Here is a 26,248-nt window from a genome sequence, read left to right as displayed (position 1 = left end):
GTTCATCTGTAGATGTTTTCACGGCACAGTGACTAACACACGGAGACTCGTCACCCAACGTCAGAGTCTCCTTTTAGTCCGGTTTGGATGATTTGTTCTGGTTTTCACAGGCCGCAAACTCAAGCTGCAGAAGGCTGCTTTCAGATAAGAAACCCAGACATAGTTAGAGACTGGCAAGTGAATAAAGTGGAGCATCTAACTGATACAAATACATTAAAAAAAAGATGGTGGTGGCGGAGAGAAAAACAGAGCTAAAAGGAGAGTGTGTAAATAAGCAATATTTGCCTCATAATAACAACTTCAAAAGATTATTGTATATCACTGTTGTTTTCACAGCCAAAGAGATCTATTAACGCAGCTTTCCATCCGATCGTACAGTCTGACAACTGACTGAAGCAAAAATAAATGGAAACATAGTTTTCCGTGAGAGTCCAGGTGGAGAGGCACTGAGGCAGCAGAGCGAGTCGTGATACTGTTGAGGCGCTCTGCAAGATGCAAACCCAACGTTCACCCGCAGCAGAACAACCGCTCCAGTTGAAGGTCAGAGGTCAGAAGGATGGTGTGTACGCGCGTGTGTGACTACAACTTTAATTTAGAGTTTAATTATACTTCTCTTGACATTTTGGATGTGACCCTCTTGCTTTTTTGCTGGATGTGTTTTGGTCTCTTTTTCTTTATTTCAAATTGCCTTTTCCTTGTGATTGTGTTGCTCTGATGCATTTCTTTACCTTTTATATTGAACTGTTTGAATTGCCTCTGTGTATGAAAGGTATTGTACAAAAAAAAAGAGGCTTTGGCCTCTTTTTTCCTGATGCACGCAATGTAAAGGAAATTAAAAAGCCTAAATGTTCATTGTTCAAACATGAACACAGTGGAAAGAAATCTTATATTTGTATTTAAACCCACTTGTTTTTGTTTTTTTTAAACTTCAGTCTAATCAAAGGCCTGACGAACGTAATGTTGATGGACGACTGAGTGGGAAATCACATTTTATGGTGATAAATTCCTTAATTTCTTTTTTATGAAATCGTAACTTCTAAAATGTTAAAATCCCCTCGTAACACACACATAAAACCATCATGCTGCTGTGGAAAAACTAAATAAATAAAACTGAAACCACAAGTTCCTTTGGGGACCGAAACAAGATGCGGAAGTTAATGTGTTTACAAAATTAAAATGTCTGAAGAACAATTTGTTTAAAGGTTAACCAGAATTAAAATGATTCCCAGGCACTGATGTTGCAGACGAACTGAAACGCTGGACTTCCAGAGAAAAATAATAACAATGACAGTACATAAGCATGAAGCACCTGCGGTGAGATGATATTTCAGCTGAGAGAACATCAGCTGTGTTAAAACAAGTCACTTCTTCTTCTTGAGTGTTAACAGTCCAGCAGTCTCCCGGTGAAGCCGGCTGGTCCAGTCAGTTTACATATCTGAGAAAACTGCAGCTCCCAGATCAACACGGGAGCAGAGAGAAGAGTCTCAACACTGAAATGTTCGGGGTGACAGTCTGTGTGTTGTTTCTCAAAAGCATCAGGAAAAAAAACTCCCCCAAAATGTGAGATTTACAACATTACACACTCATGTATTTCACTATTATAACATATGGATCTTTAAACCGGCATGCAACAAGATGGTTATGTCTTCTCCAGCATGCAGTAACTCATTTACATTAAAATGTTACTTTAAAAAGAAGGCCTTTGTACAGTTTAGACAGCAGTTGGGACCTAAATTTGCTGTTTCAATAATGTGGACTGAGAAACACTTTCAAGTTTTCTGACTAGATCTAAATCTCTGGTAAGTTTTATTCATATAAACATCTCATCTGGAGCCCATATCTATCAGACTTCTACAAATTACACTTAAAAATGTTCTAACCCACCAACATAAGCGTCAAAAAGCCAATTATTTATTGAATCTTCCGAACATTTCGTACCTGCAAAACCTTTTAAAGCTACTATGAGGAACTTTATTTCTGTGTTGAGCCTGGCGCCCCCTGTGGACGAAGGCGGTAGTGTTGCAGAGCACCAGAGTCCCTTTAGAAAACCTCTCATTTTACTGCAGCGGGGTCTGACACTCTGCTCAGTCCTGGTTATCTCGTGCCTCCCTTCCCTCCAGCTATATTTATGATATATGAATGTGGGAAAGAGATGAAAAAGGGATGAAAAAAAGTAGGAAGTTCGCTGAAATGGAAACAAACGACATAACGCATTGTTTGTGAAGCGCAAACGTGTCCACTTTTTGTTTGTACATTAACATTTTCATCAAGAAATCTAAATTGGTAGTGTACAAAAGTCATTTTGAAGAAAGAGACTTTTTTTTTAAGCCTATAGGGGAAATAATTTATACATGAAATAATCCAGTATGTTCCCTTCCTGTCTCAACATCATTTACACTTCATGTCTGGGACAAAAGGCCCTCAAACTCATGACCTCAGCTTCCTGTATTCCTTACAGCCCTGATTGTCAACACATTTTCATTTTCAATTTCTAAACCGCTTCAGAATTTTCCTTTCTCAATCTTGTATCCAACAATACCTCCTTACTTTCTATTTACAGAATATTTAGTGGGCAATAAATGGTACATTTATTTTATCTCAACTTCTAAACGGTTCCTACAAATATAGCAACGAATAATAAATAGTTTCAAAACACTTTTATGTCTGCAGCAGCAGCAGGAAAATTGAGTTTTAGGATGAACAATTCTGATTTCCCAACCTTTTCCGTGCACATTTTATCTCACACATCTGCACATAACAATTCTGATCCGTGGCATCAAAATCTCAAAAATAAAAAGGGATTCAGGCCCCAACAATATCTGCTGTTTGAGCTTTTTGAAGCCTCTCAAAAGTCTCTCTTTTTGTTCTCCTCCCTCTGTAATCTCACCTCCTCATCGGAAATATCGTACCTCAAAAAGTCCCTGAAGTCACACGTCATACGATCAATGAGCCTCTTTAAAATACATTTGAAATACAATGTCGTAAAATATTTTTCTGTCTGGACAAAGCACTCAAAAGGAGTTGGATTAGACTAGATTTGCAAATATTTAGAATCTACAAGGTCCAAAATATTTGTTAGTTAGGAAGTTAAAGTTATGTTTTGCATTGAAATCCAGTGCTAAACACTGAATATTATTTGCAGGTACATGACTACCTAAGACACAGATTAAACTTTAAAGGTGTTTTAACTCTTTTGAAATGGACGATGAAATTGTCGCTGCAAAAATAAAGTCTGGTTGCATTGCAGCAGCTCTGTGAGGAGTAACAGAAAATGGCTGCGTGGAAGGAGAGATGACACACACACACACACACACTATCTAAAAAAGGCTGTGTGGAAGTGATGAGTTAAGTATAAGATGAGATGAAAAAACAGGACGAAAAGAAAAGAATCCAGGATCATCCATAATTTATTCAACATTCCTGATTTCATTTAGTAAATGATGTTTCTTTACATGAACATGTTTAAAAAAAGAGGAGAAAAAAAAGAAAACTGATGCTTCTCATACATTCCAGAGTCAAGTTAAACTAGAATTAAGTCCAATTCGGTCATTTTTTAAAGATCTTTTGGATGAAAAACCAAAAAATAAATAAATAAATAACATAATTATCTCAAAACAAAACTGCAGTAGGCTATATCTGATAATGATTCAATGACTATATTTTTGAAATTGTATTTGCATAAACATAGTGGTGTTATACTGCAACATGTTTCACCTTTCAAACTGAGATGTATCCAGATTTCCAGCTGTGAAGTTCCTTTTAAAAAGCTGAAAAGAGCAACACTGGATCTCTACTTGTCCTTTCAAGCGTTCGGCTGAAAAATTTGTGTTAACTTTGTATCACAGCGGCCCAACATGAGGCTTTCAAGTGACTCTTCACTGTGTGTCCAGACAGAAAGTGAAGCGCATCTGTCTTTTAAATTCTTCAGACAGTTGCATAGCAGTGCGCATATCCCGGGAGGACAACAGAAAGAAGCAGAGTTTCTGCCTGAACACATCGTTTTAGAAAAGCAAGTTTCCTGTAATTAAAAGATGGTGGCTGCACTATTATTGAAATGAAATTAGTCAGTTTTCGCAGACCTGAAAAAAGGTCGGAGCTGCTCCTTTAGGCCTCTATATGTAGAAAACGACAGAATCCTCATCATGTTTGCTTTCAGTCTCCAGCTGCCCTTTTTCTCTGCCACTGAACAGTTCTCTCCCAGAGTAAACTCATATGCTTCTGTATCCTGCGAAACAGTAGCATTCGTCCGGTAATGAGTGGGAAACGTCTCGCACAACGATAAACTACTAACCCTGATGTCAGGAAGAAAAACTGAATCCACACATCACTTTTTAGTTATAGCGTCCCTTTGTTTCTCGCTGGCTGCACGAGGACATCTCTTTAGTAAAAACTCAAACTCTCTTGATCCGCCTCAAAAAGGGAGGAAAGCTAAAAAAAAAAAAAAAAAAGAAAGAAAAAAAAAGAAAGAAAAGATGCATGATTGACTTATTGCTTTAAATACTTTTGTTCTTCTACTACACGAGGTCCACAACTTTGTCTCCTCTCACCCTGCAGGAATCTTTTAGGACGGTTTTGTATCGTAAGATCACAACACTCTTCTTTCCGAAAACCCCACGTTCTCTCTCGCACACTCTCTGTCTCACACTCTCACACACACACACACACTAGTGCATTTTACATTGAGGCAAAACTCAGCAGAGGACAGAAAATCGCCAACCAGCTTAAAAAAAGTTAAACTAAATCAGACATTTCTTCTTCTAACGAGCTGAAAACCTCATATTGAAGTCATTAATTTAAGCTTGCTGACAAAACTCCATCTGCTGCCGACTTTTTCCCTCCTCTCCTCCTTCCTTAGGTAATTAAACACAGTGCAACACTGCTGCCGGCGGCGACCTCCGCTCCTCTCGCTGCAGCCCAAGACGACACAACCACAACACCACCGCGCAGACGGCTTCCTTTGGAGGTTTTTGGTGGTTGTGCGTCCGTGTTCAGTGATTAGCTCGGGGCATTCGGATAATACTCATATCAGGGCTCCTTTATAATTTCTAATCAATTTTTTTTTTCTCCAGGATTTCTTGAATGCATGTCATCAACGCATCCTAGTAGCATGTGGGAAATATGACATATCACTGACTGTATGCATGAAATAAATTCCTGACACCAGAATATACACCAGAACATAAAGTGACAGCACAAAGAGAGGGAGATTATAAAACCTCTGATCATCAATATATCTTTAATTACTTTAAAATCAATTTCCTGTAAATAACCAATACCATAGTACTGTTTTTGTACTTCGCCATACAAAACGCGCGCTTTGACGACGCTCACAAATTGTACTGCGTAAGAAAAACAGAAAATAAATCAATTTTGATCAGTAATCAAATGCTTGTCTTTTAAATTTGAGGTTTTATTTAACAGGTTTTCGACTGTTAGTTTGATAAAAACAAAGGTTTTAAAAGGCGCTGGCTCTGGTGCTGACAGGTTGTGAACAGCAATTTTTCTCACGTTACAGACTAATTTAAGATTAAGGTTGTCATGCAGCCCCCGCGCATCTGACCTTTGACCCCCTTCGTGCCTAGAAACAGTGGCAGTGCTGCTGACGTACACAGCGCTGCCCTCCGCCCGACCCGTCACACCTCCCCTGCCAAGTGTAATCGAGAAGTTGTCACAACGCAGCCGTGACGTGTTTACACCGCCGGCTGATTCATGCGTCCGAGAGCATGCCATGTCCCGCCGGACCGACTCCAACCTAAACACAACCCTCCAGCGGCGCTGGCTTTGGCCCATGTATGGGGCGAGTGTTTACCCAGCGCCCATCAGTCTGACTGGTCCCAGTCCAGGCAGCGCCGGTTCCTGGACTGGGACGGGTGCTCTTAATCATCCGGATTCCAGGAACGGATTAAACGGAGCGTCGTCCACTCGGCGTTATCTCAAGCACCGCTTTGTCTTCCACCTGAGCTCCTCTCTGGTTACCGTGGAGAGAAACAAAAGGACCACAAAGAAGACGGATCGACCCTTTACTAGGAGTTCACACTGCAAGCAACATGAGCATGGGATTCATAAAAAAACAAACATGTGATCAGATATGCCTTACAAGAGTGGTCAATTTATGTTTAATCATTTTCATATAAATGACTTGATTAGGTAGTAATTTAATTATCACATTACAAATATCAACAAACAAACAAATGACTTGAAAAGATCACGTTAAAGGATTAACGATACGTTGGTCGTGGGACGTTATCGGGATAAACGTGAATATTGTAGATATATGTGGCTTGAAAAAGCTTTCCAGCTGGTTTTGATGCTCTAGAAATTAAAATCCCTGATAAAAAGAAAAAAATACAAGAATTAAGAAAGAACAGACTCTTTTCTATTTATCAAAACTATATTTTTTATTTATGGAGAAGAGACTTGTGCTTTACAATGCTTTACAAAATGTATTATAAGATAAGATATAAGATTTTTTTGTTGTTGTTTGTGTTAAAAGGTTGTATGTTTTATCTGTAATAAAAACATATACGGAAAAGTGATTTTCGGATTATTATTTTGGCAGGATAGTGGTTGAAATTAAATATTTTGATATATAGATATTTGTGATGGCCATCTTTCTTTCTTTTCAAATTTTATTCATTAACTAAACAGAACAAATCAAATCAAATGAAAATAAACATCCGTCGCCGCCTTAACTGGAATGTCCAGTCAAGGACGCGCTGGCCGAGCTGCTTGCAGTGGGAAACCAGTCGAATGAACGCCAACAGACAGCGAGGTGAGCGTGAAGGTCAGCAGTTGACTGGAATATCAACTGAAATCACTCCGTCGGTGTTTACAACCCACGCATGTTCATCGCCACAGTGCAAATAACAACAAACGCACCGAGGACTCCGTACGCGCCTCAAACCACCTGATCTACGACTGAATGAACCGCAAAAAAAAAGAAAAGGATTACATCAAAGGAAATCCTCAGTGAAAAGAATATCAGATCCCCACCATCTCTTTATAATACTCAAAAATAAATACACAACAGTATATGATCAATAATATCGGTGTATGATCATAATATCTATAAGGCCACTTTGCATTAAAAACTATGGAGGTCAAGATTACAAAAAAGGTTATTGTGTTACTCTTGTGCACAAAATAAACTATTAACGTCCCCAAAAAGCCACTTTCACCCTCAACATCTGGATACTTTCTGAAACAGAAACTAGTAAAAAAAAAAGATCTAACTCTAACTACAACTGATTGGTTATTGATTGGTGGGCTGCTTTGGTGCCCCGCCTTGATTATGCTCCTCACATTCAGTCTGAACTGGTTTGTTTGTTTGTTTGTTGCTTTGAGGAACAATCAGAAGCTGTTATTAAATGTGCCACAGTGCAACTTTGGCATATTACAGAAATCTATTGACCGCAACAGGAATATATTTGAAGATATGTGCTACAATGTGACACAAAAGACAATTACGCTACAAGAACAAAATTAAAATAAATTACAGTAGTCATTTTGATATAAATGTTGCTAACTTCAGTTCTTGGCTTTTTTGGACAAACGCTATAACAGCATGAATCCTCCATTTACTTGGGTTTGCATGCTAATAATGACTGTAAAACTATGAATTATTATTTTTTTACGGATTGTTAGAATAGACTCATATAATTAGAGGTTTTTGAAAGAACTTCTATGTTGTGTGCCATTATATATTTGGTTGCAGCCACCGTTCTATCCTCCTTTAGCGCGCAATAAGCTACCCTGTTCGAGTACAAATCAGAAAAAAACAACAGGTTATGTTACAATGTGGGAGTATGATGAATAAACAAAATCAAAAAAGGGAAAATAAACTTTGTGCTGATGGTAATGATGATGATTTTCACTGTGCAAAGTCCAGAAATGATCTCTCATTTCTCTGTGATGATGACATGAATGAAATGAAAGGCAAGGCGCTTCACCTCAAGCTTCAAACAATCATTCTCCTCATATGTATTTTTCCAAACATATTTTTTCTGATCAATTTGCCATCTTTCAAGTTTGGAGAACAACCATTGCTTCATGTCATTTTGTTCCCTCTGTCAATAAATTGAGTAAAATTACACAAAACCAAATATCAGCATATAATACACAAACAGTGCGGAAGAGTTTTAACATGATGGCAATTTTAGTTTCTGTTTGATTGTGTGCTTTTTTTTGAAAGGCAATGTGCCTTTTTTTCCAAATTTTATCACAATTACTTTTTTTGGAGCTCAAATTTATGGTGAAATTATGTCTAGAGAAGGCAGCTGTTCCCCTCCCTCTCTATTTTTTTGTTTTTGTTTACAATGCTATGTGTCTTTATGGAAAATGAGTTAGCGGTTGTGTGTGACTGCCTGTTCCTTCTCAGCCTTCTCTTTGGCCTTTTCCTTCTCGATCAGCTTCTCCTCCTTTTGCAGCATCACCATGATGTCGGCCACCTGAGTGGTGGAGATGTCGATGTCCTCCTTGTCGATCAGTTCCACCACCTGGGAGAATAATGCAGGACAGGAGGAATTAATTAAAGCCTTTTAAATATTAAATATTGCTGTATGTTAAAGAAATCTGCTGCCTTTTGATCAGATTTGAATGGTAAACAAAAAAGCCAACAACTAAATCTCTCATGTGAAATTACCAAAACTGTTTTAACCTTAAAAGAAATAAAACATAATTTGTATGGGGTAAGAGGCTTACAAAGAAAAGTATGTTTTCAGAGTGATGAATATTGTTCATATGGGCATCAAGGATTTTTACATACCTTTGACTTGAAGTAGAAGTTTCTAAATAGAATAACTTCAGTGTTCAACTTCATTAAATTAAGTATAACATTAATCCTTTTAATCAATCAACTTATGACTAATCAATAGCTAATAACAGGCATGAAAACGGGTCAGGGGTGAAAAAGGTGAGAAGGATATTATTGGACTAACTTAAATTAACTTAAATTAAAGATATATAAAATATTATATTACCATGTACTCGCGCATCTCTTCGCAGTTCACTGAATAACCCCTCATCCCCCCCCCAAAAAACTCATCGAATCTACACGATTCACGTAGGTCACCTATTTTGGTTTCAAAATGGCGAATTTCGCCGAAAGGTGAGGGATTTTCATGCCTGTAATAACTGATCTTAATTACTATAAATACTCTAACATGAATTCAACATGCACCGAGAAATGGGCAACGTGTTAAAACCAAATTGTGCTTGTTGTGGTCATCGAAGTGACGCGATTTACCATTTATATGGAAAACCACAACACTGACTTATAACACACCTTTTTCTCTTTGAAACCAAAAAGAAATCAAAAAGAGAAATCTATCCAGTAATTTAAGAAACTACAACATGACAAACACGACACAAATATTTTCCCCGTCAACATACTTTGATGACGTCGTCGATGTCGATCTTGCCGTCCTTGTTGTCGTCGAGGGCCTCGGCGATGCTCTGCAGCTTGTGCTCTGGAATGTTCTGGATCTGCCGCATGACGCTGATCAGCTCGCTGATGCTGATGAGGTTCTCCCTGAAGGAGTAGAACAGACTGCATACAGGAAACGGTGTGTAACAAAATGCAATGGCAATGTGGTGGAAAAATCTTGAAGGTCAACGTGCTGCATTTCAACGTTCCCAGATCACACCAATCAAACCGATTTGTATTAATTTTGTCCAAGATTCATTTCTAATCATTCAAGCCTACAATTTAGGTGAAAACTGCCTGAAAGTTAATTCATGCTGAAAATGATACTTCAAATGATTAGTGAGACGCACCGGTGCCGATACTGGGCCGATAATGGGACAATCGGATGTGTTTATATTAGAAAAATAATATACTAGAAACTTAATTCCTCTTATTTATTTTTTTAAAAGGTGTTTTACAAAGTTATAGTTTAGTATATAGTGAGTCAGGTCTGACGTTGCCCGACTCATAACAGGATGATCCCAGTCTCTCCCACACATTGAGAATACAGCTTACTGATGGAGCGCTGGTATTTAAAATCGGTACTCGGTATCGGCAGACACCAAAAGTTAAACCGGTGCATCATTAATTAATAGATGATTTTAGATTATTAGTTTTTAAAGCAGGTAAATATGGTTCAATACTCAGAAATGGCAGCAAAAAAGAATCGATTGAGCCCTTTTTTTTGCATTAAAATATCGTCCTGTAGTTTTATTTTAATTTTAAATCTAATATTTGTTAATTCTCAGTAGAGGAAACACATCTCTGACAACTAAGCTAAGCTAAACTTTCTCATCAAATCGAGCAGTTTGAGTTTGATCTTTTGGAGTCAAACTGATTTCCTTCATGAAGGAACATTAATATGTGAACATTAATACCAGTTTATTAAAGTGGCAACACAAGAGCCAGTGTGGAGAACTTCTGGTGTCGGGAGCAGAAAATGGCAGCTGGTTGATCTTTTCCAGCTAAATTTTCAGCAGCTGACGCTTGAAAAACCACAATGCAATGTTAGCATATATATATAGCAAGCAAGCAAATGGCGGTTTACCACAGTTCAGCTTACCTTTTGGCATCACTACATTTAAAAAAGAACAATCTGTAAAAATTGTAATAAATTAGAATTTGTTTTTATATTTGTTAACGAATAACTGGCATTATAACTGACAGTATAAATATTTTGTATCTTTGTTTTATCTAGGAAACCTGTTGTCCCTTGTTTTACGTTCACCACCATTTTACAATGAAAGTGATGATGATGAAGATGTCAATGCGGATGATGATCGTGACATTATAGTATAAGTTCAGTATAAATAAAACAGATCACTGCAAAAAACAAGACATATAAATAAAAAATTTTGATCAAAACTTCTAAATAAAAAGTTATATGTTATATTAAAAGATTAAAGAAAGTCAACCTTTTAAAAGAAATTATGAAGCAGAAGCGCCTCAGGCAGGACTACACACCGTAGTTCTGTGGTAAACACACTTAATGCAAAGCCATGGCAGACAGCAAAGCTGTTTTTCTTAAAGACAAAGTTCAACATTTTGAGAAATACGGCATTCATTTTCTTTCCGAGTGAGATTATTAATAACTTGCTGGCTCTGGACTAACATTGTTTGTTTTGATCTTTTTCAAAGATTTTGTTGACAACATAACAAATATCTAATATTTCAAACCTATTACCTGTAAACAGTTTTCAGCAACCAGATGTACATTAACAACTCAGACGACTTCATTTACTCTTCTGAACCACTACGGACAGCAGCGTGGGGGTTAAAATAGCATATTCTGGTCTTACCCGACAGGTGGGGTGGCTCCGCTGTCCACCTGGCAGTCCAGAATAACCTTGTCCTTCTCCAGCTCCCCGATAATCTTGCCGATGCGGCCGATCATGCGGTTCACTCTCTTGGACAGACGCTGGCTCGCCTTTGACTCCTGCAGTGCCTTTTCTTGACCGGTCTTAGAAAGCTCCATCTTTATCTCCTCCAGATCCTAGAAAACACAGCACATTAAAAAAAACACAATTGAAATTTGTCACAGAAAACAAAACAACACTTGTCTCTCTGCAATTGCTACTAGCCAGGCACCTCGTTGTATTCCTGGACATCGTCCTTCAGTTCTTCGAGCTCTTCTTTCTCCAGAGTCAACAGCCTCTTCTGGTCCTTCAGCTTTGAGCACGCATCACTCAACATGTCGATCTCCTCTTTGGTGATCTCCTCACCCTGGAACACAAACATACGATTGAAGCTAAAAGCGAAATGTCAGAAACAACATCTACCACCTGGATTAAAACTTCTATTAAAATGTCCTTTTAAAACATACAATATGTTGTTAGATGCAGCCTTAGTTAAAACTGCTTTACATACGACTTTTCAGATACCAAATGATAAACAAAATTGATACAAAGTCAAAAAGTCCATCAACCAAACAAGTACCGCATTTAATACAAACCCAAATAAGAGACCAACCTAAACACACAAAAAGAGTAGAAGAGGAGAAGCTCTAGAGGACACTGGGATACTCCCCATAACCGCCAAACACACTACCACAGGATGAAGAGAACTCTGTGGAGCTATAAAAGCTATTAGTTAGAGAGGTGAAACATTCAACATGGTCAGTGACATCGCCAGGAAGGATGGATAAGGAAAGGAGGAGGAGAAGTCCTGATAGATGTGGTCCAAACAGAATTTGCAATTCATATTTAGCATTTATTTAACCTATTCACAGCAACAGATGAGAGGGATTTTCTATAATAAGCAAGGACATGCTGGTAAATGTTGACCATGACTTGTCCGCAAGATTTGTTTTATTTATTTTTTCTAAATACAAACCTATATTTTAGGGTTAAATGGTCAAAAATATAAGATTTTAGTAAAATTAGTTATAATAACAATATTATTTGATGTTAAAACTGTGATTTGTCTGGACTCTTTGCTATAATTGACCTTGTCTGCTCTTCAACCCACAAGCTGAATTTCAGCATTTGTGGTTTGCCCTCAATTCTGTCAACATTCATCTTACCCAGCTAGTAAAACCTCAACATTAAAGTTAGAGCTACTTGTGTAACTAAACATGCTCACTCCTGCTGAACTTTTGATCAAATGGCAGTCTGAAATAGTTTTTCAAAAAATGCCAGAATCATATGCAAGTACTGTTTCACCCTCATCTGGGAAGGGGGTGGGGGGTCCGCTCAGAGAAAGACCAGATAGTGTGCGTGCGGGGATAAACTGGTGAAGCTGTGAGGGTCTTTTGGGAGGAGAGACATCGTCAAACCTAACCTGGTAGCGCAGGAATCTCTGCCACTGTTGGTGCAGAAGGCGCCGACGTGATCAAATGGAAAAGTGGCAACAAGCGACAAATAGATGACAGTGTTGGTTATAAATCAGTAAACAAGAAACTCAAAATGAACACATTAATGTTACGTAAAAAAAAAAAGAAGAAAAAAAAAAGGATTGTTGACAGAGGTTGTAGTTTACCAGAAACTTTAATGTCCAAATTACAGCTAAATGTGAATAATTATAAGCAGCATTTAAAAAAAGGCACAATGAGTAGGATCTTCTTTTTTTTTTTAGGAAGCTAAAAAAATGGCAAACAGAAAAGTGAGTGAGGCAAAAAGCCAACGGACAAAGCTCATTACAAAACCAGAGGGAATGTAAGGTTGCACCCTAAACCCTCGTTGAGCCGGGGAGGAGAGGCTAACTTTGTATGTCGTGCTTACATAATTGACAAATCCTACTCGTTGAGACCTTTGACACAAACCTACTGATGTCCTACACAGCACATTTGGAGACATTACCTTCAGCCCTTCTACGACAGGTGCCGTGTCCCTCAGCGTCTCTGAATGAGCAGCCATGTCTGCTTTGACTGGCTCTGCTTCCAACTCCAACTCACCGTCCTGTAAAAGACAGAAATAGTGTCAAATGATGAAACAAAAGTCAAGAAAGTCGAACAAATCCGGTTTATAATCTGTAGGATAACATAGTTGCGGCTCCGCATGGGTTAAGTTGAAGTTTATACAAATGAAAACCTCATGAGCTGGCGTGGGGAACGGGTTTATCAGGCTGGGAAATCGTACCAAGACGCGGTTACACAGTACTCTATCTGTTGCCTGCAAGTATCAAAAGCTGTTCAGTAAGTATCATTGTAGTGTTACCCTGGCAGCCTTCTCTGCAGCGTCCGCCAACCTCTCCATCTCCCTGTCTTTGTTGTCCTGGCGTATGGCCGCCTCCTCCCGTAGCGTGTTCTCCAGCTTGGCCTTATTGTCCACTTTGGAGAGCTCCATCTCTGCCACCATCAACTGGGCCTCCTTTGTCTGGGAAAGAGAAGAATAGAGCATTAAAGGATAATCTTTTCATAAAAAGAAAATATAAACATAACCACAAACGAAACCTTAAATGCCCACGGCTGAGATAGACCGCCATACCTTGCTGGGAACTGAAGCCGCTATCGATGCTCTGAACAAAGACTCCTTTAACAAATATAGTGATTTTTTTTACCTTGGAGAACACGGGAGTTGCTGGTCCATTAGTTAGGTTGTGTTAGTGTGTGACTTTGGTGTTTTAAAAGGGTTAGTTCAGATTCACTGAAGTTACCCAAATGACTGTTTTTGTCAATGGAGTCATGTGGCTTTGAGGAGACAACATAGATGGATGTAAAAGTTTCAGTTACCTGTCGGAAAGGGCTGACTGGCAGCAAGGTAAGGCAGTGAAAATATTTTGAATATAGCGTACAGGTTTTTATTAGGTATCTAAAACATATCCACAGAAGTGCATCGGTTTGCTCTCTTGCTAGAGTGCCCTGTTTCTCAAAGTGGAGGCGACCACCATCTCAGTTAATAAACCAACTATGGATGAGTACCTCATACAACCCCACTTCAAAAACATCCAGACTATCCCTTTAACATACCACCATCTCGGGCAGCGTCTGCAGTGTGGTCTTCAGCTGGTCGGCGGGGGAAAGGGTGTCAGGGAGGAACATGGCTCGAGACAGCAGCAGCAAGGAGGTGGGGATCTGCTGTTTCAAATGAAGCTCCAGCCACTAGAAGAGCCGAAGATAACGGGACAGAGGTTATGACAAGTATGGGATCAAACATGGACAACAATAAGACCATTTCAAATCTCCTTAAACTTCTATTAATTTACTGTGGGAGTCTATATAACCTTTGTGAATAAGAGAATATAAAAAAATATTGTTAGCTTCAGATTCTTCTCAGACCACAAATAGATTAGATTTAATTTTGCATGTGCACATTACTTTTCCATTGGTCTACAAAAGCCTATACGTTTTGAGTGAATGCAATCCAAATTAAAATGTTTTGAAAATGTAGACTTCATTAATGATATTTAACAGTGGAGATTTAAAAAACACACTGAAAAAATGCTAAAATGGGGACAAGAATGAGACATCTTAAGACTAGAACATTTAAGTTCTGTAACTGAAGAAACATGAATGCATGTGTGCCAAAGATTGAATACTGAGAGTATCCTCCATCTCTGTTTGCTGTGGTTACCTGGATGAGTTGCTCTCTCAGTCGATCTTCTGTGACTCCGAGAGACCTCATCCCTCTGGCGCGACAGGCCGCCTGCACCTCGTTCACGTTCAGACTCTCCACGCCTTCTTCTGCAATCAGCTGGGAACCAACAGAGAGCGCAGAGTGACCTTCCATTCTAAAATCAGGTCAGACATGTACAATTCACGACAAGGCTCATACCTTGTCATCTGCACGAATGGTCCTTAGCTTCATGATGAGCTGGAAGCGGAGGAAGTTGTTGGTCCCGATGGACTGCTGCTCCAGGAGACGGCAGAGAGCCACCAGCTGAGGGCGGGTCAGGTTGTCCAGAGTCAGCTCGTCCTCGAACAGTTTGGAGAATCTGATGATCTGCTCGTTACTGGGACGTTCTCCGGAGTCCCGGATCTACACAGGGGATGAAGAAAGGTATGACTTATAACTTTTCATGCAAAGATATAGGTTTAAACACGATTTTACTGTATAGAATACGCCTTTTATTGTTTCCACCACTTGAGGGCAGCACTGAGCACAGTCTTCACTCATTTCATGGGGCCCTGCCTCAGCAAAACAATGACACTGACCTTCTGGAAGAAGGTGGAGAACTCCTCCGTGGCGTTCCCCTGGGCCGCCTTGTTCCGCAGAGCGATCTCCTCGATGGTGTCCTGCAAGAACTTGGCCATCTCCAGTTTGACTCTTAGCTCCGTTTTCAACCTCTCCTCCTAAAACAATAGAAATAACTCTTCATGAGAACTATTGAAAAAAATTGCTGAATACTCTGTTCACAAGAATATGATTAACTATGTGGTAAAATGCATCTATAATCTACTTTTAATAGAAGTATTACAGTATTGTTTTACAATTTATGTGAGGTCAATGTGTCTATATGTATATGTTATATAAATTAATTCAAATCACATTTTATTATTCAAATCTGAATATATTCTATGCAATTAATGATTTTACCAAGACTTACAATTTAGAAACAACAAAATATACTAGTGTTGAGTTAGGCTGCTATTTTGATAATCAATAAATGGCTTTCGTCATTTTTTAAAGAATAGTGTAAAACATTCTCTGGTTTTAGCTTCTCAAATATCTGGATTAGATGCTTTTCTTTGTCCTATATGATAGTAAACTAAAGATCTTTATTTTATTGTTTTATTAAATAAAAACATTTGAATGAACAAATGGATGATGGAAATTATCATTAGTTTGCAGCCTTATTTGAGCTACTGCGTCTCAGACCACATTGTCTACAATGTGGACCAAAACTGGGCTACAACTTATAACTGTTACAAAAACGACGCATTGATTTTATGCATCGTACAGCTTCAGTCCAAATATTTCAATTACCTTTTTCGACTGTGTCTCGAAAGTGGACGGCAGCATGTTGGGGAAGAGCTTCAGAGCTACAGGGAGCAGGAACTCCATGAAGGGGACGATGATGAACACCAGGAAGGGAAGAAGTCTGAAGACGTCGGCACACGTTCTGAGGAACTGGGGAGAGAATTATTGCAAAGAAAACTTGGAATTAGAATGGACTCCTTAAAAATGAGAACTTGTGAAAACTGTGGTTATCTTGAACACCTGTAGTTGGTAATTATACACTGATGCTGTTGGTCTGCTTGTGTTCAAAACAAGCACCATTCATTTCCCACCAGGCTGAAGTTCGTCCCGGCCGCCAGCAGAGAGCAGCAGCGAGAGGAAAAGCCGCCGTGTAAAAATGTTTACCTCATCTTCCTTTGTCTGTCCGTACAATCGCTCTGCTCAATCCCTCGAGTTTCAACAGTCAGCACTTTTAACCCCGTCCCCATACATCTCCACGGCAACAGAAACCTCCTAATTCACTGGTGCGTTTTTTCACTGGAGCCGTAGACCAAAGTGAACATTCTGCCTCACAAGGCTCAGAAACTGTCCTCTTAAGGGCCAACAGGAAGCACGTTTGTTCTGCACAAAAAACCTGAACAATCCTCAGAGTATAGAAGTACCAGGCAAACACTAGTCTGCTTCATTGTACGGCTGTCGAACCATGGCTTTCTGACCGAAAGACCGGGGACACAATCCCCAACCAGCCATCTACAGAAATGTCGCTGAGGGGAGAAGGCCAGAACACGAGCCCTTCTTTCTCCACCCTTTCCACCTGCATGTCACAGGACCAGTTGGGTGAAGGATTTAGGCCAGCATGAGTGAAAAGGCCTTTGTCCACAGCCCCATTGACATGTATATCATCTCCCAGAGTTCCACATCAAGGGAGGGAGGAGGACAGGGGGACCGAGGGGGTGAGACAGATTAAAATACAAGAAGCCTTAAAACGGAGGCCTGAATATTGTGAGTGAATATGAAAGGAGGAGATTAAAGAGGCAAAGGCACTCCAGGTTAGATGAATAGGGCGTAGATGGACTCGGGACCTGCGCTCCGAGGGAGTCAGCTGCATTTGAAAAGGTGCAGATGGATCAGTGTTGTGGATTTAATGAGAGGGGGGACTGTGATCATCATCAGCACTGACCAGCAGCTATTAGCACTGCTGTAAGGCCGCATTTCCAACTGTGACTTAAGGGGGGAGTTAAGCCTCTATTGTTCATGTTTGGAGAGTTTTATCTGATGTAATGTTTAAAAGTTGTTTTGTGTACATTTCCAAATTGTGATACATACTGATATTGTCAAGTGACTGGATGTACATGTGCACAATTTCATTTAAAACTGTATTAAATAAAATTGTTGCATCTGTCAGATTGAGGGGGATTCACATTCTCAATTTCTCTAAAACAAGATATATTTATATATTTATATATATATATATATATATATATATATTTATATATATATATATATATATATATATATATATATATATATATATATATATATATATATATATATATATTTATATATATATATATATATATATATATATATATATATATATATATATATATATATATATATATATATATATATATATATATATATATATATATATATATATATATATATATATATATATATATATATATATATATATATATATATATATATATATATATATATATATATATATATATACACACACACACACACACATATACATATATATATATATATATATATATATATCGTTTTAGTGATATACATTCTGTGACCTTCTTCTGAAAGAAGGTCACAGGAAAATGTACTAAAAAAGCTCTTGGTTGTACTGCAACTTCCTTCTGTAAGGCGTGAGAGGCCCCCTCTGTCATCACTGTCATTAATCAGAACACCAGTGAAACTACATTGTAAACATACCGCCGCGCTGATGTCTGTCAGCGATACGCATTCAGAGCACTTGAGCAGGTAAATGTTAAAGGAGACGTAAAGGTTAATACATAAACGCTCTCTCGAGGCTCTAGATAATTAAATAAAATGTGAATATAAATGTGGCACTAAAACACCATTGTCAAGATAGTCAGTGTGAATATTATAGAGCACTTTCCAAGAATAACTTCTGTCAGTCACTTTGGCAGATAAACCACCATCATTTAAAGAGTGTTTTGTTGTTGTTTTAACTCCATTTAGTTAATTAAACAACAAAAGCAGTTGTGCAGCAGCACTGCTAATGTTTTCCACTGAGTCTGTACCATCTTGTGCTATTGACTCATGGCATCAATAAGTGTGTCCTGAGCTGACCTGCTCATTCTCCCTGCAATGACACCAGTGCCAGCAACTGCATCCGACTACTGCAGAGACACACTGGGCCTCAATGCAAACACATTTTGAGCGTTAGACTGCAGGAGGAACAAACATGACATTTCGTCACATCTTAAGAAGACATTTAAACTTCCTCGCTGTGCGATAGCGACCGAACAAGCAGTGTTGTCCTGCTTATGGAGCTGGGCCTCATTTTGCAGCAGTGATCTCAGCTTTTTGGCTCAATCATTAAGACATTTATCAACTACATCCACCGGCAACACTGATTGGACATCAACAAAAAAAGGTGGCAAATTGTGTCCCTTTCGATTGAGGAGTTATCGACTCAATCGTAGCTTTTTCCTGAAGAGCTTTAAATCAGGCAACACAATCTGCTGAGCGCCTGTCCAGCAAACACTAAGTGTCCCGCCAGTTTCTATAATTGATCCCAGTAAGTATGAGAAGCTGTGGATTAAACATTACAGAACAAGGTGTCTCAGACGCTCAGACTTAAGCCATGCACAGTCATCTGTGATCTCTAAACTCCTGCAGGGCATCCACTCTATAAACTCTGAGTCAGACTCTGACTGAACACAAGGTTTACCTACTTCTGTTCATGTTCAAATTTTCTGTAATTGGACAGACCATTGAATGGTTTCTGCTAAAAGGACTAAGGACTAGAAAACTACAGTATGTATTCCTACCAGACGTGGTCAAACCAGTACCAGTCATTTAAGTTTGCTCAGCCCCGACCCTCCTTAGTTATAGTAGCTACATTTGTCAAGCTTTCCAATCCCAAACGTCACACATGACGCGTTCTCCCCTTTAAATTCTTAGTTATTTCCCAAAAAATGGACCCTTGATTTTAAACAGAAGTAGACAATAGCAGGCTTCTCCTTTATAACCAGCAACATGCAATTTGTGACATAACAACAAATTGCAGCTAGTTAGCTGGTTATGCTAACATTAGCTACATAAAATGCTTGAAAGTGCCATCTTTAGCTTTCTTTTTCCAAATCTTTTTAGCCAACTTATTTGGAGACAAAAACCATGCAAAAGTGCTCACAATCCAATTGTAGGACAATGTTATTTTGTAATGGTTGTATAAATGTGGGGAAAGCTTGTCCTTATTAAATAGATGCATAAGTAAAACCATAATTTGAACATATTGTTGCTCTTCAGAGAAAGCCTTTCATGACAACAGGAGAGCTATACTTCTTCACCTAGTGACCTCACCTGTCTCCTCTCGCGGCGGGACAGCGGGTGTCCGTTCAACACCGTCCACAGCATTCGCCCCGCAATGGTGGTATCAATCCACAGCAGCCTGAAGCCGTGGTAGTAGTGCTTGACCTCATCTACGACCCACTGTCGGACTGACCTTCTAACAGTCACTGCATCCGGCGTCGGGCTGTACACCGGCCCCCCTTCCTCCAGCTTCTTCTTCTTGTCCTTTAATGAACGCAGCGACTTCTCCACCTTAGAGTCGTCCCACCTCCTCCTGGAGGTGTGTATCCAACGGACACCAGGGATGTCCTGCGGTCGTGATATCGTCCAGTGGGTCCCCGTTGTGAGTGCGGGGTACGCCGAAGACGAGGCCCCCAACACAAAAGCACAGTAGAGGCGCTGTGAGTCCGGGCTCTGGAAGGATCCCACATATCCATCTGGTGAAGGGACGGATGAACCAAGTGAAGACACCTGGACAAAACGTCTGAGAGGAAAATAAAACATTAAAATACAGTTTATTGAAATACAGTATCAAAAAACCCTCAAAATAACACGGTATTGCTATGTTTTATTTAAGGAGCATTTAGAGTTTAAGTCTTTGCTGCACAGAATAAAAACAATTTGGATAGCTGGATATTGATTAACAAAATTCTGTTGAATACATTTTGGTGAAATAGATATAAGAAAAAAAAACATATTACTACCTCAAAATTATGAAAGAAGCATGTCTGCATGTCTGCAAGTTAAGTTAAATGTGTGCAGAAAAGGCCAATGTGAGAATTGGGCTTGTACTTTTTGTTTTTAAACATTGAAACAGCAGAAATCACAACGCTTTAAAAGCGAAATCTATAAAATGATGTTTTATTAAAGTAAATGTGTATGAGGTGACGAAACACAAGGCAAATCCGAATTGGAATAAGCAAAAGACTTTTTTTCAAGTTTTAAAGACCTCTAAAACTAAAGTAATTGTTATATTGTACTGCATACTTTATAAAGTCTTACGTCTTCATACAATAAAGGTTTTTTTCACATGTTTGAAGGAAATATAGACACTGAAGAAACCTTTGCATATGTGGGGCTTAAAGCTTAACGTAACATAGGCTTACGTTTGACTGGAGAGTCGGAGAGCTGTGCAGTTGAAACAGGCTCCATCTTGTACCCTTCCTAAAAAAGGAAGAGAGAACAAACAAACAAGCATGAGCAGCTGTGTTCTGATAATCAGCCATTAGACACACGGGGGACACAAACACACACAGGGCATACTCAGGGATTTTGTCAACCACTGTTGGTGAGAAAACAAGCAAAATCAGTAGCTATCCATACGTTTCTGACAGGTCTGAAACATTAATACAACTATGATATATTAAGGTATGAAACAAGCAAAACCCCACAGAGCCTTTATCTGGTTATGCATTAACATGATATGTAGTGAAGGCAGTCCTGATAGTGTTTCTAGGAATGTATAACTAAAAGTTTGTCGCAATCTTGCCTCAGGTCTCACTAATGCAATACCTGTACATGTAAGGCACGTGGCTTGAACGAGATGGATTCATTAATCATCCAAGATATTCAAAGAATTCCTTCCAAGTCTTTGTAATTTATTATTTTTTCTTGTGGTCACATGTTTGTTTGTTTCTACATTCAAAGATTATCTTTGCTAAACTTAATATATTTTACAACATGTTGTAGTGTATGCAATCTGTGTAGATCTCTCCAAAGTAAATGATGTGTTTTTCTTCTGCTCATGTCTTTCCGCTCATCTGTCTTGGAGGCCAGGATATTCCCCCACTGTGAGGCCCACAGCGAGGCTCCCAAACCCCACAGGCCGGCTGTCAGGGTGACACACATGAAGACTGAAGGCGGAGTGGTGAGACACTTCCGACCAATCACGTCAGAGCACATGGCCTAGCCACGCCTCTCCCTGTGGCTCTCACATGGCCTGCTGGAGTAAATCCAGCAAGGCCTGGTTGAACATGGACGGCCGTGGCTGGTAGGGCCAGAGGACACAGAGTTTACTGGAACAGTGTCACCTTTGTGGCTGAAAGGCCACCTACTGTAGCACAGAAAGAAAATGCTGGAAATACAGTAGATTACCTAACACTCTAGCATCCACCTGAGCTGTACTAGCAAACCAACCTCAGCCTCTGATCCTCTTGGGTTTTTACAGTTTTGGTTTCACATTCGCTCCTCTTTCAGTCTGAGATTTGTCACACTAGGGAGATAATTTTGTAATACTGGTTGCACAACTATGAGATATCACAATGGAGAAACTTTGGGAGAGTTTTATATTTTACTTTAAGGATGACAAAGTCATAAAAACATGACGCCAGACACTTGAAGCTACAGTTAAAAACCATATACATATTTGGTAGCTTTTTTGTCATTAGGAGCTCATATGGTCTTATATGTTTACTTTCCCAGTGCTCAATTGAAAACCAACCATAGCTTGGAAATAAAAACGACACAGACTCAAACAAGCGTGTGTATTGGACAGTATGTCGGTAAGCCCACGTCCAGACTGCGGTTTGTTTTGACGTATGCCCAACTTTCTGAGAATGCAGCTTTAATGAGCTCTCAAATATCGAGCGCCTTCTTTCACAGTTGCCATAAAATAATATGTTACTGGGTCAACCCTCTCAGTCACACTAGTGTGTAAGCGGTGCTCAAATGAGACTGATCAGCTGGGGAAATCACATAGAAAGAGTAAACGCTTCAAATAAGAAATGCACTGCTTCATATTGGACAAAGCCACTAAAAGGACACTTACACCAGTGCATGTGTAATTGTTTCCTCAGTTGTTTATTAAGGCTCTGTCAGATAATCCTACAATCTTTACTACATCTGACCTTGCAGCCTTCACTTCTCTGATACAAATCTGCTATGTCGAGACTGCATACTGGTCAATGTTCAACAGTCAATGCAGGACCTTGAAGCCCGTTGGTCGGCATGTAATGGCCCTTAGGTCATCACAGACATGGCAGCAGAATTGGTTAAGATTAGCCGGTCTCAGGTGGAGTTAAAAGAGGCACTGACCTTTCGTTGTGGAAGCGCCACAATTTGTCTGATAGGCTAGCTAGGCCTAAAGCCAAGAGCTCAGCGTCAGTTCGGCCAGTGCAGATAGACAAACTGCCTTTATGACCGTCTCGTCTATTTATAAGCACAGATTTAATATACCAACTAGAGACATGCAGACATAAACTATTCATTATGTGGCTTGTCCACTCACTTAGACACACACACACACAGTAGTATCTTCTGTTTACATTTTACTTAATTTACGTTCACATTTTATTTAATCTCTTGAATGCACTGAATTTTAATTTAATTTCTGTTACATCTTATTTCATATCTGAATACACTCTGTATATATACACATTTCATTTGTCTGTGTATGTGTTTGTATGTATGTGTGTATAAATGTATGTGTGTATATATATATATATATATACACATATATATATATATATATATATATATATATATATATATGTATATATATATATATATATATATATATATATATATGTGTGTATGTATGTATATATATGTGTATGTATGTGTGTATATGTATATGTGTAAATATATATAAAATATATATATATGTGTATGTATATATATATATATATATGTGGACTATAGTTATATATATATATATATATATATATATATATATATATATATATATATATATATATATATACATATTTTCTATTTCTATTTTTTATTCTGTATACATCTGCCGTCCCTGCTCTTCTTTTATTACTTATCTTGTGTGTTTAGTTTATTCCATTAATTGATGTTGATGTCTGTAAGTGTGGGACGCTACTCTGACAAAAAAAATCCCCCTTGGGGATTAATAAAGTACATATCTATCTATCTAAAACATGCAAGGAGACATAGAACTTCAGTTATTCAATAGGTAACATTCAATGAGATAAGTGAGCATCAAAATGAAAGCATTTCTCTACAAAGATGAGAACACAAATAAAATGGTCGTTGAGTGTTTTAGCCAGTGGTCAGTGGTGTATAATAGTAATATATTAGACTTCAGAGTGAGTGAATCCTTTATAAACTATGCAGTATTCTGTAATTTTATGAAAATGTTATTGGCAAACAATTAATGGATATAAAGGTCATACAGGTGTGTCTGTCAGTGGGTAAAAAATATCTGACAAATGAAGATGCCGCACAAATGCAAAAATGATTGCTCCGTATTTAACAGCTTTTTTTCCCTCGACAATGCATTTATCCACCCAGAAACAGTGAGAAGACAGCTACCGTGGTATAAACAGTGTTCTTCATAAAAAAATACTCCTTTTGATTTAAAAAAAAAAAAAAGCTGATTAGTCCCACAGACATATAATGCTCTCTTCTCCAAATGAATAGCCTACTTTGTGTTTATTTTAGCTATTGGTCAGACAAAGAAAGCGTTTTTACATTTGTTAAATACTTTGAGCTCAGATACCACAACAAAAGGTAGCACAATTAGTCACTTGGTGCCAGATAAAACACAAAGCCTCTGTCCCCTTTTGTTTGACATTAATGTTCTCTCTCTGTGTGGTCTTATAACTCTAACATGTTACAGCATAATCTAAATGGTGAGGCGTGATATGCATCATAAACCCACAACATCCCCACTGGACTCCGCATTTGCGACATTTCCCAGCCTTGTCCACGCATCGACAATAAATAGACGACCAAGATCAAACTGTGCTTCACATATCAAAACAAGTAACAATAATAAAGCCATCTTGCTTTACATCCGGGTATCTCGCGGATGCTGAACAAACAGACAGGGGCACAACAACGACGATGACGACGAGCGTCATCACAGACTGCAGTGAAAGGAAGGGGGCGCTCGCCCGCAGATGAACAGACGTTGTCCTCAAATAACCTGAATCCCAAATCGTGTCTTCTACCCTTCTTTTTAATTCTCGCCAAAAAAAACAACCTCTAGGCCTAGGCCTTGAGCACAGAGGTGATAACGCTAAACATTCAGTGAAACACAGACGTTATGCAAAGACGTGTAGCGTAAAATAATGAATGGCAGACGGTTTAAAAACATTAATATGTGATGCTTAGTTATCCTGTTACCTTGGGTACCCCACCATTTTCCCTGAAAACCGAAACAGGGCCCATCTGCCTCAGTCCTACGTTAAACACACGACTCCTCTGTGTGCTAATGTGATTACGTTAATTACGTCTTGGCTCTAAAGACATAATACACATGTAAGTGAACTGGAAAGTAACAAACGAACATAGAAGCCTTACCTTTACTTTTCCTGAATTCGTTCTTCAACGACCTGGAGGTTTTCATTAGAGGTGCCCGAGACCTCGTAAACAGGATTAACGCCATGAGGCAGTTTGGAGTTACCTTTTTTAACAGTTAACTAGTTACACGCTAGCTAGCCGGGTCAGCTAGTTAGTTCAAGATGTCGAAAACAAAATGAGCTGCGGACCTGGAACATAGAAAATACCCCCCTGAAAAAGTCCGTATGTACTTTTAAGAAGCTACGACGCATGTATAACTATATATCGGGAAATGTATCTCCATGTTATGCCCTTCCCTTCTACGTCGTTGACAGCAAACCTGACCGGGCTCCCAAGTGACGTCAAGCTGGTGTTTGTTAAGCAGCTCGTGCCTCGTGAGCGTATAGTGAGGAGCAACATCCGGTACGTTTATAAAACAAAAGCCGGTGTTTCTGAGTGGTGGAGGGTGTTGCAATGTGGTGGTTTAACGCAAATATGTCTATTTTTTGTTTTCAATGAAATTCATTTGGGACCTAATATCAAATCCAATTACAACATTGCTTTATTTTGTGATGCTGTGAATCTTCTAAAATTATTTTTGGGAAACTGTCAATGGATAAAGTAAAGATACAGGAATGTCTGTTTTTGCCTGATCCAATATCCTACAAATTCAGGAGCTTTATTGATACAAAAACACATTAACATGCAACATTTCTATAGAAACAAATCCATATAAGCTTGATTGATGTAATTAATCTTCCATCCAGTTATTGCTCCAGCAAACATCATGTTGGGTTAGGGGGTAAAATGCATCAATAGACTTGACAATTGGTACAGTAAGAGCAAACGAAACCAAATACTGTGAACATAACAAGATAAGGGTTTTTGTCTGTTTCCTTTTTGCATTTTTTTCACATATTCCTTCAGGACTGGTCTTGCATATGTGTATGATCCCCAAACCAGCAGGGTGTGTGAAATGTGCTCCTCACTCATTACCACAACTGAAGAAGCCCCTGAAGCCCTGCTGAGCCGGTGGACCTCCTCAGCGGCCACCTGTCAACATGACAGACTGTGATCAAAACAAAAAAAGCATTGTGGTTGCTAGAGGCAGCTTTCAACTGTGAATGTGTAACAATGT

General features: G+C 38.9%; 1 protein-coding gene and 1 long non-coding RNA gene across 7 annotated transcripts; one reads left to right on the top strand and one right to left on the bottom strand.

The window, feature by feature from the left end:
• Window positions 1-1,789: 1,789 nt before the first annotated feature.
• letm1 (leucine zipper-EF-hand containing transmembrane protein 1) lies at window positions 1,790-25,499 on the bottom strand. 6 transcript variants are annotated; one of them, XM_068580774.1, is made up of 15 exons: window positions 25,132-25,499; window positions 20,967-21,024; window positions 19,873-20,344; window positions 16,327-16,470; window positions 15,555-15,692; window positions 15,175-15,378; window positions 14,974-15,093; window positions 14,370-14,501; window positions 13,618-13,776; window positions 13,261-13,359; window positions 12,743-12,766; window positions 11,552-11,686; window positions 11,263-11,456; window positions 9,391-9,547; window positions 1,790-8,495 (listed from the first exon to the last, which is right to left on the bottom strand). In XM_068580774.1, exons 1-15 carry the CDS (start codon window positions 25,214-25,216, stop codon window positions 8,343-8,345), a joined length of 2,274 nt encoding a protein of 757 aa, XP_068436875.1. In that variant the 5' UTR covers window positions 25,217-25,499; the 3' UTR covers window positions 1,790-8,342. The 6 variants fall into 6 exon arrangements, with proteins under 6 accessions (XP_068436875.1, XP_068436877.1, XP_068436876.1 ...); XM_068580776.1 differs by having other exon boundaries at window positions 9,391-9,529; XM_068580775.1 differs by having other exon boundaries at window positions 25,138-25,499.
• LOC137787988 (uncharacterized) lies at window positions 25,176-26,207 on the top strand. Its single transcript, XR_011077702.1, has 3 exons — window positions 25,176-25,349; window positions 25,446-25,533; window positions 26,038-26,207. It is a non-coding gene; the product is annotated as an uncharacterized lncRNA (long non-coding RNA).
• Window positions 26,208-26,248: the final 41 nt, after the last annotated feature.

Source organism: Clinocottus analis, unplaced genomic scaffold (assembly GCF_023055335.1).
Source record: "Clinocottus analis isolate CAN_PGR_092001 unplaced genomic scaffold, fCliAna1.0.p SCAF_17, whole genome shotgun sequence".
Classification (NCBI taxonomy): Eukaryota; Metazoa; Chordata; class Actinopteri; order Perciformes; family Cottidae; genus Clinocottus; species Clinocottus analis.
Note: the sequence above shows the minus strand (reverse complement) of the source record. Positions and strands in the feature narration are given on the sequence as shown.

Excerpts from the sequence above, each read along its gene's own strand:
- letm1 (XM_068580774.1), bottom strand. The coding sequence starts at position 25,216 with ATGGCGTTAATCCTGTTTACGAGGTCTCGGGCACCTCTAATGAAAACC. Across the intron at positions 14,502-14,973 it reads TGAGAGAGCAACTCATCCAG|TGGCTGGAGCTTCATTTGAA; the intron begins GTAACCACAGCA and ends CGGCTCTTCTAG. Across the intron at positions 13,360-13,617 it reads CTGCAGAGAAGGCTGCCAGG|GACGGTGAGTTGGAGTTGGA; the intron begins GTAACACTACAA and ends TGTCTTTTACAG.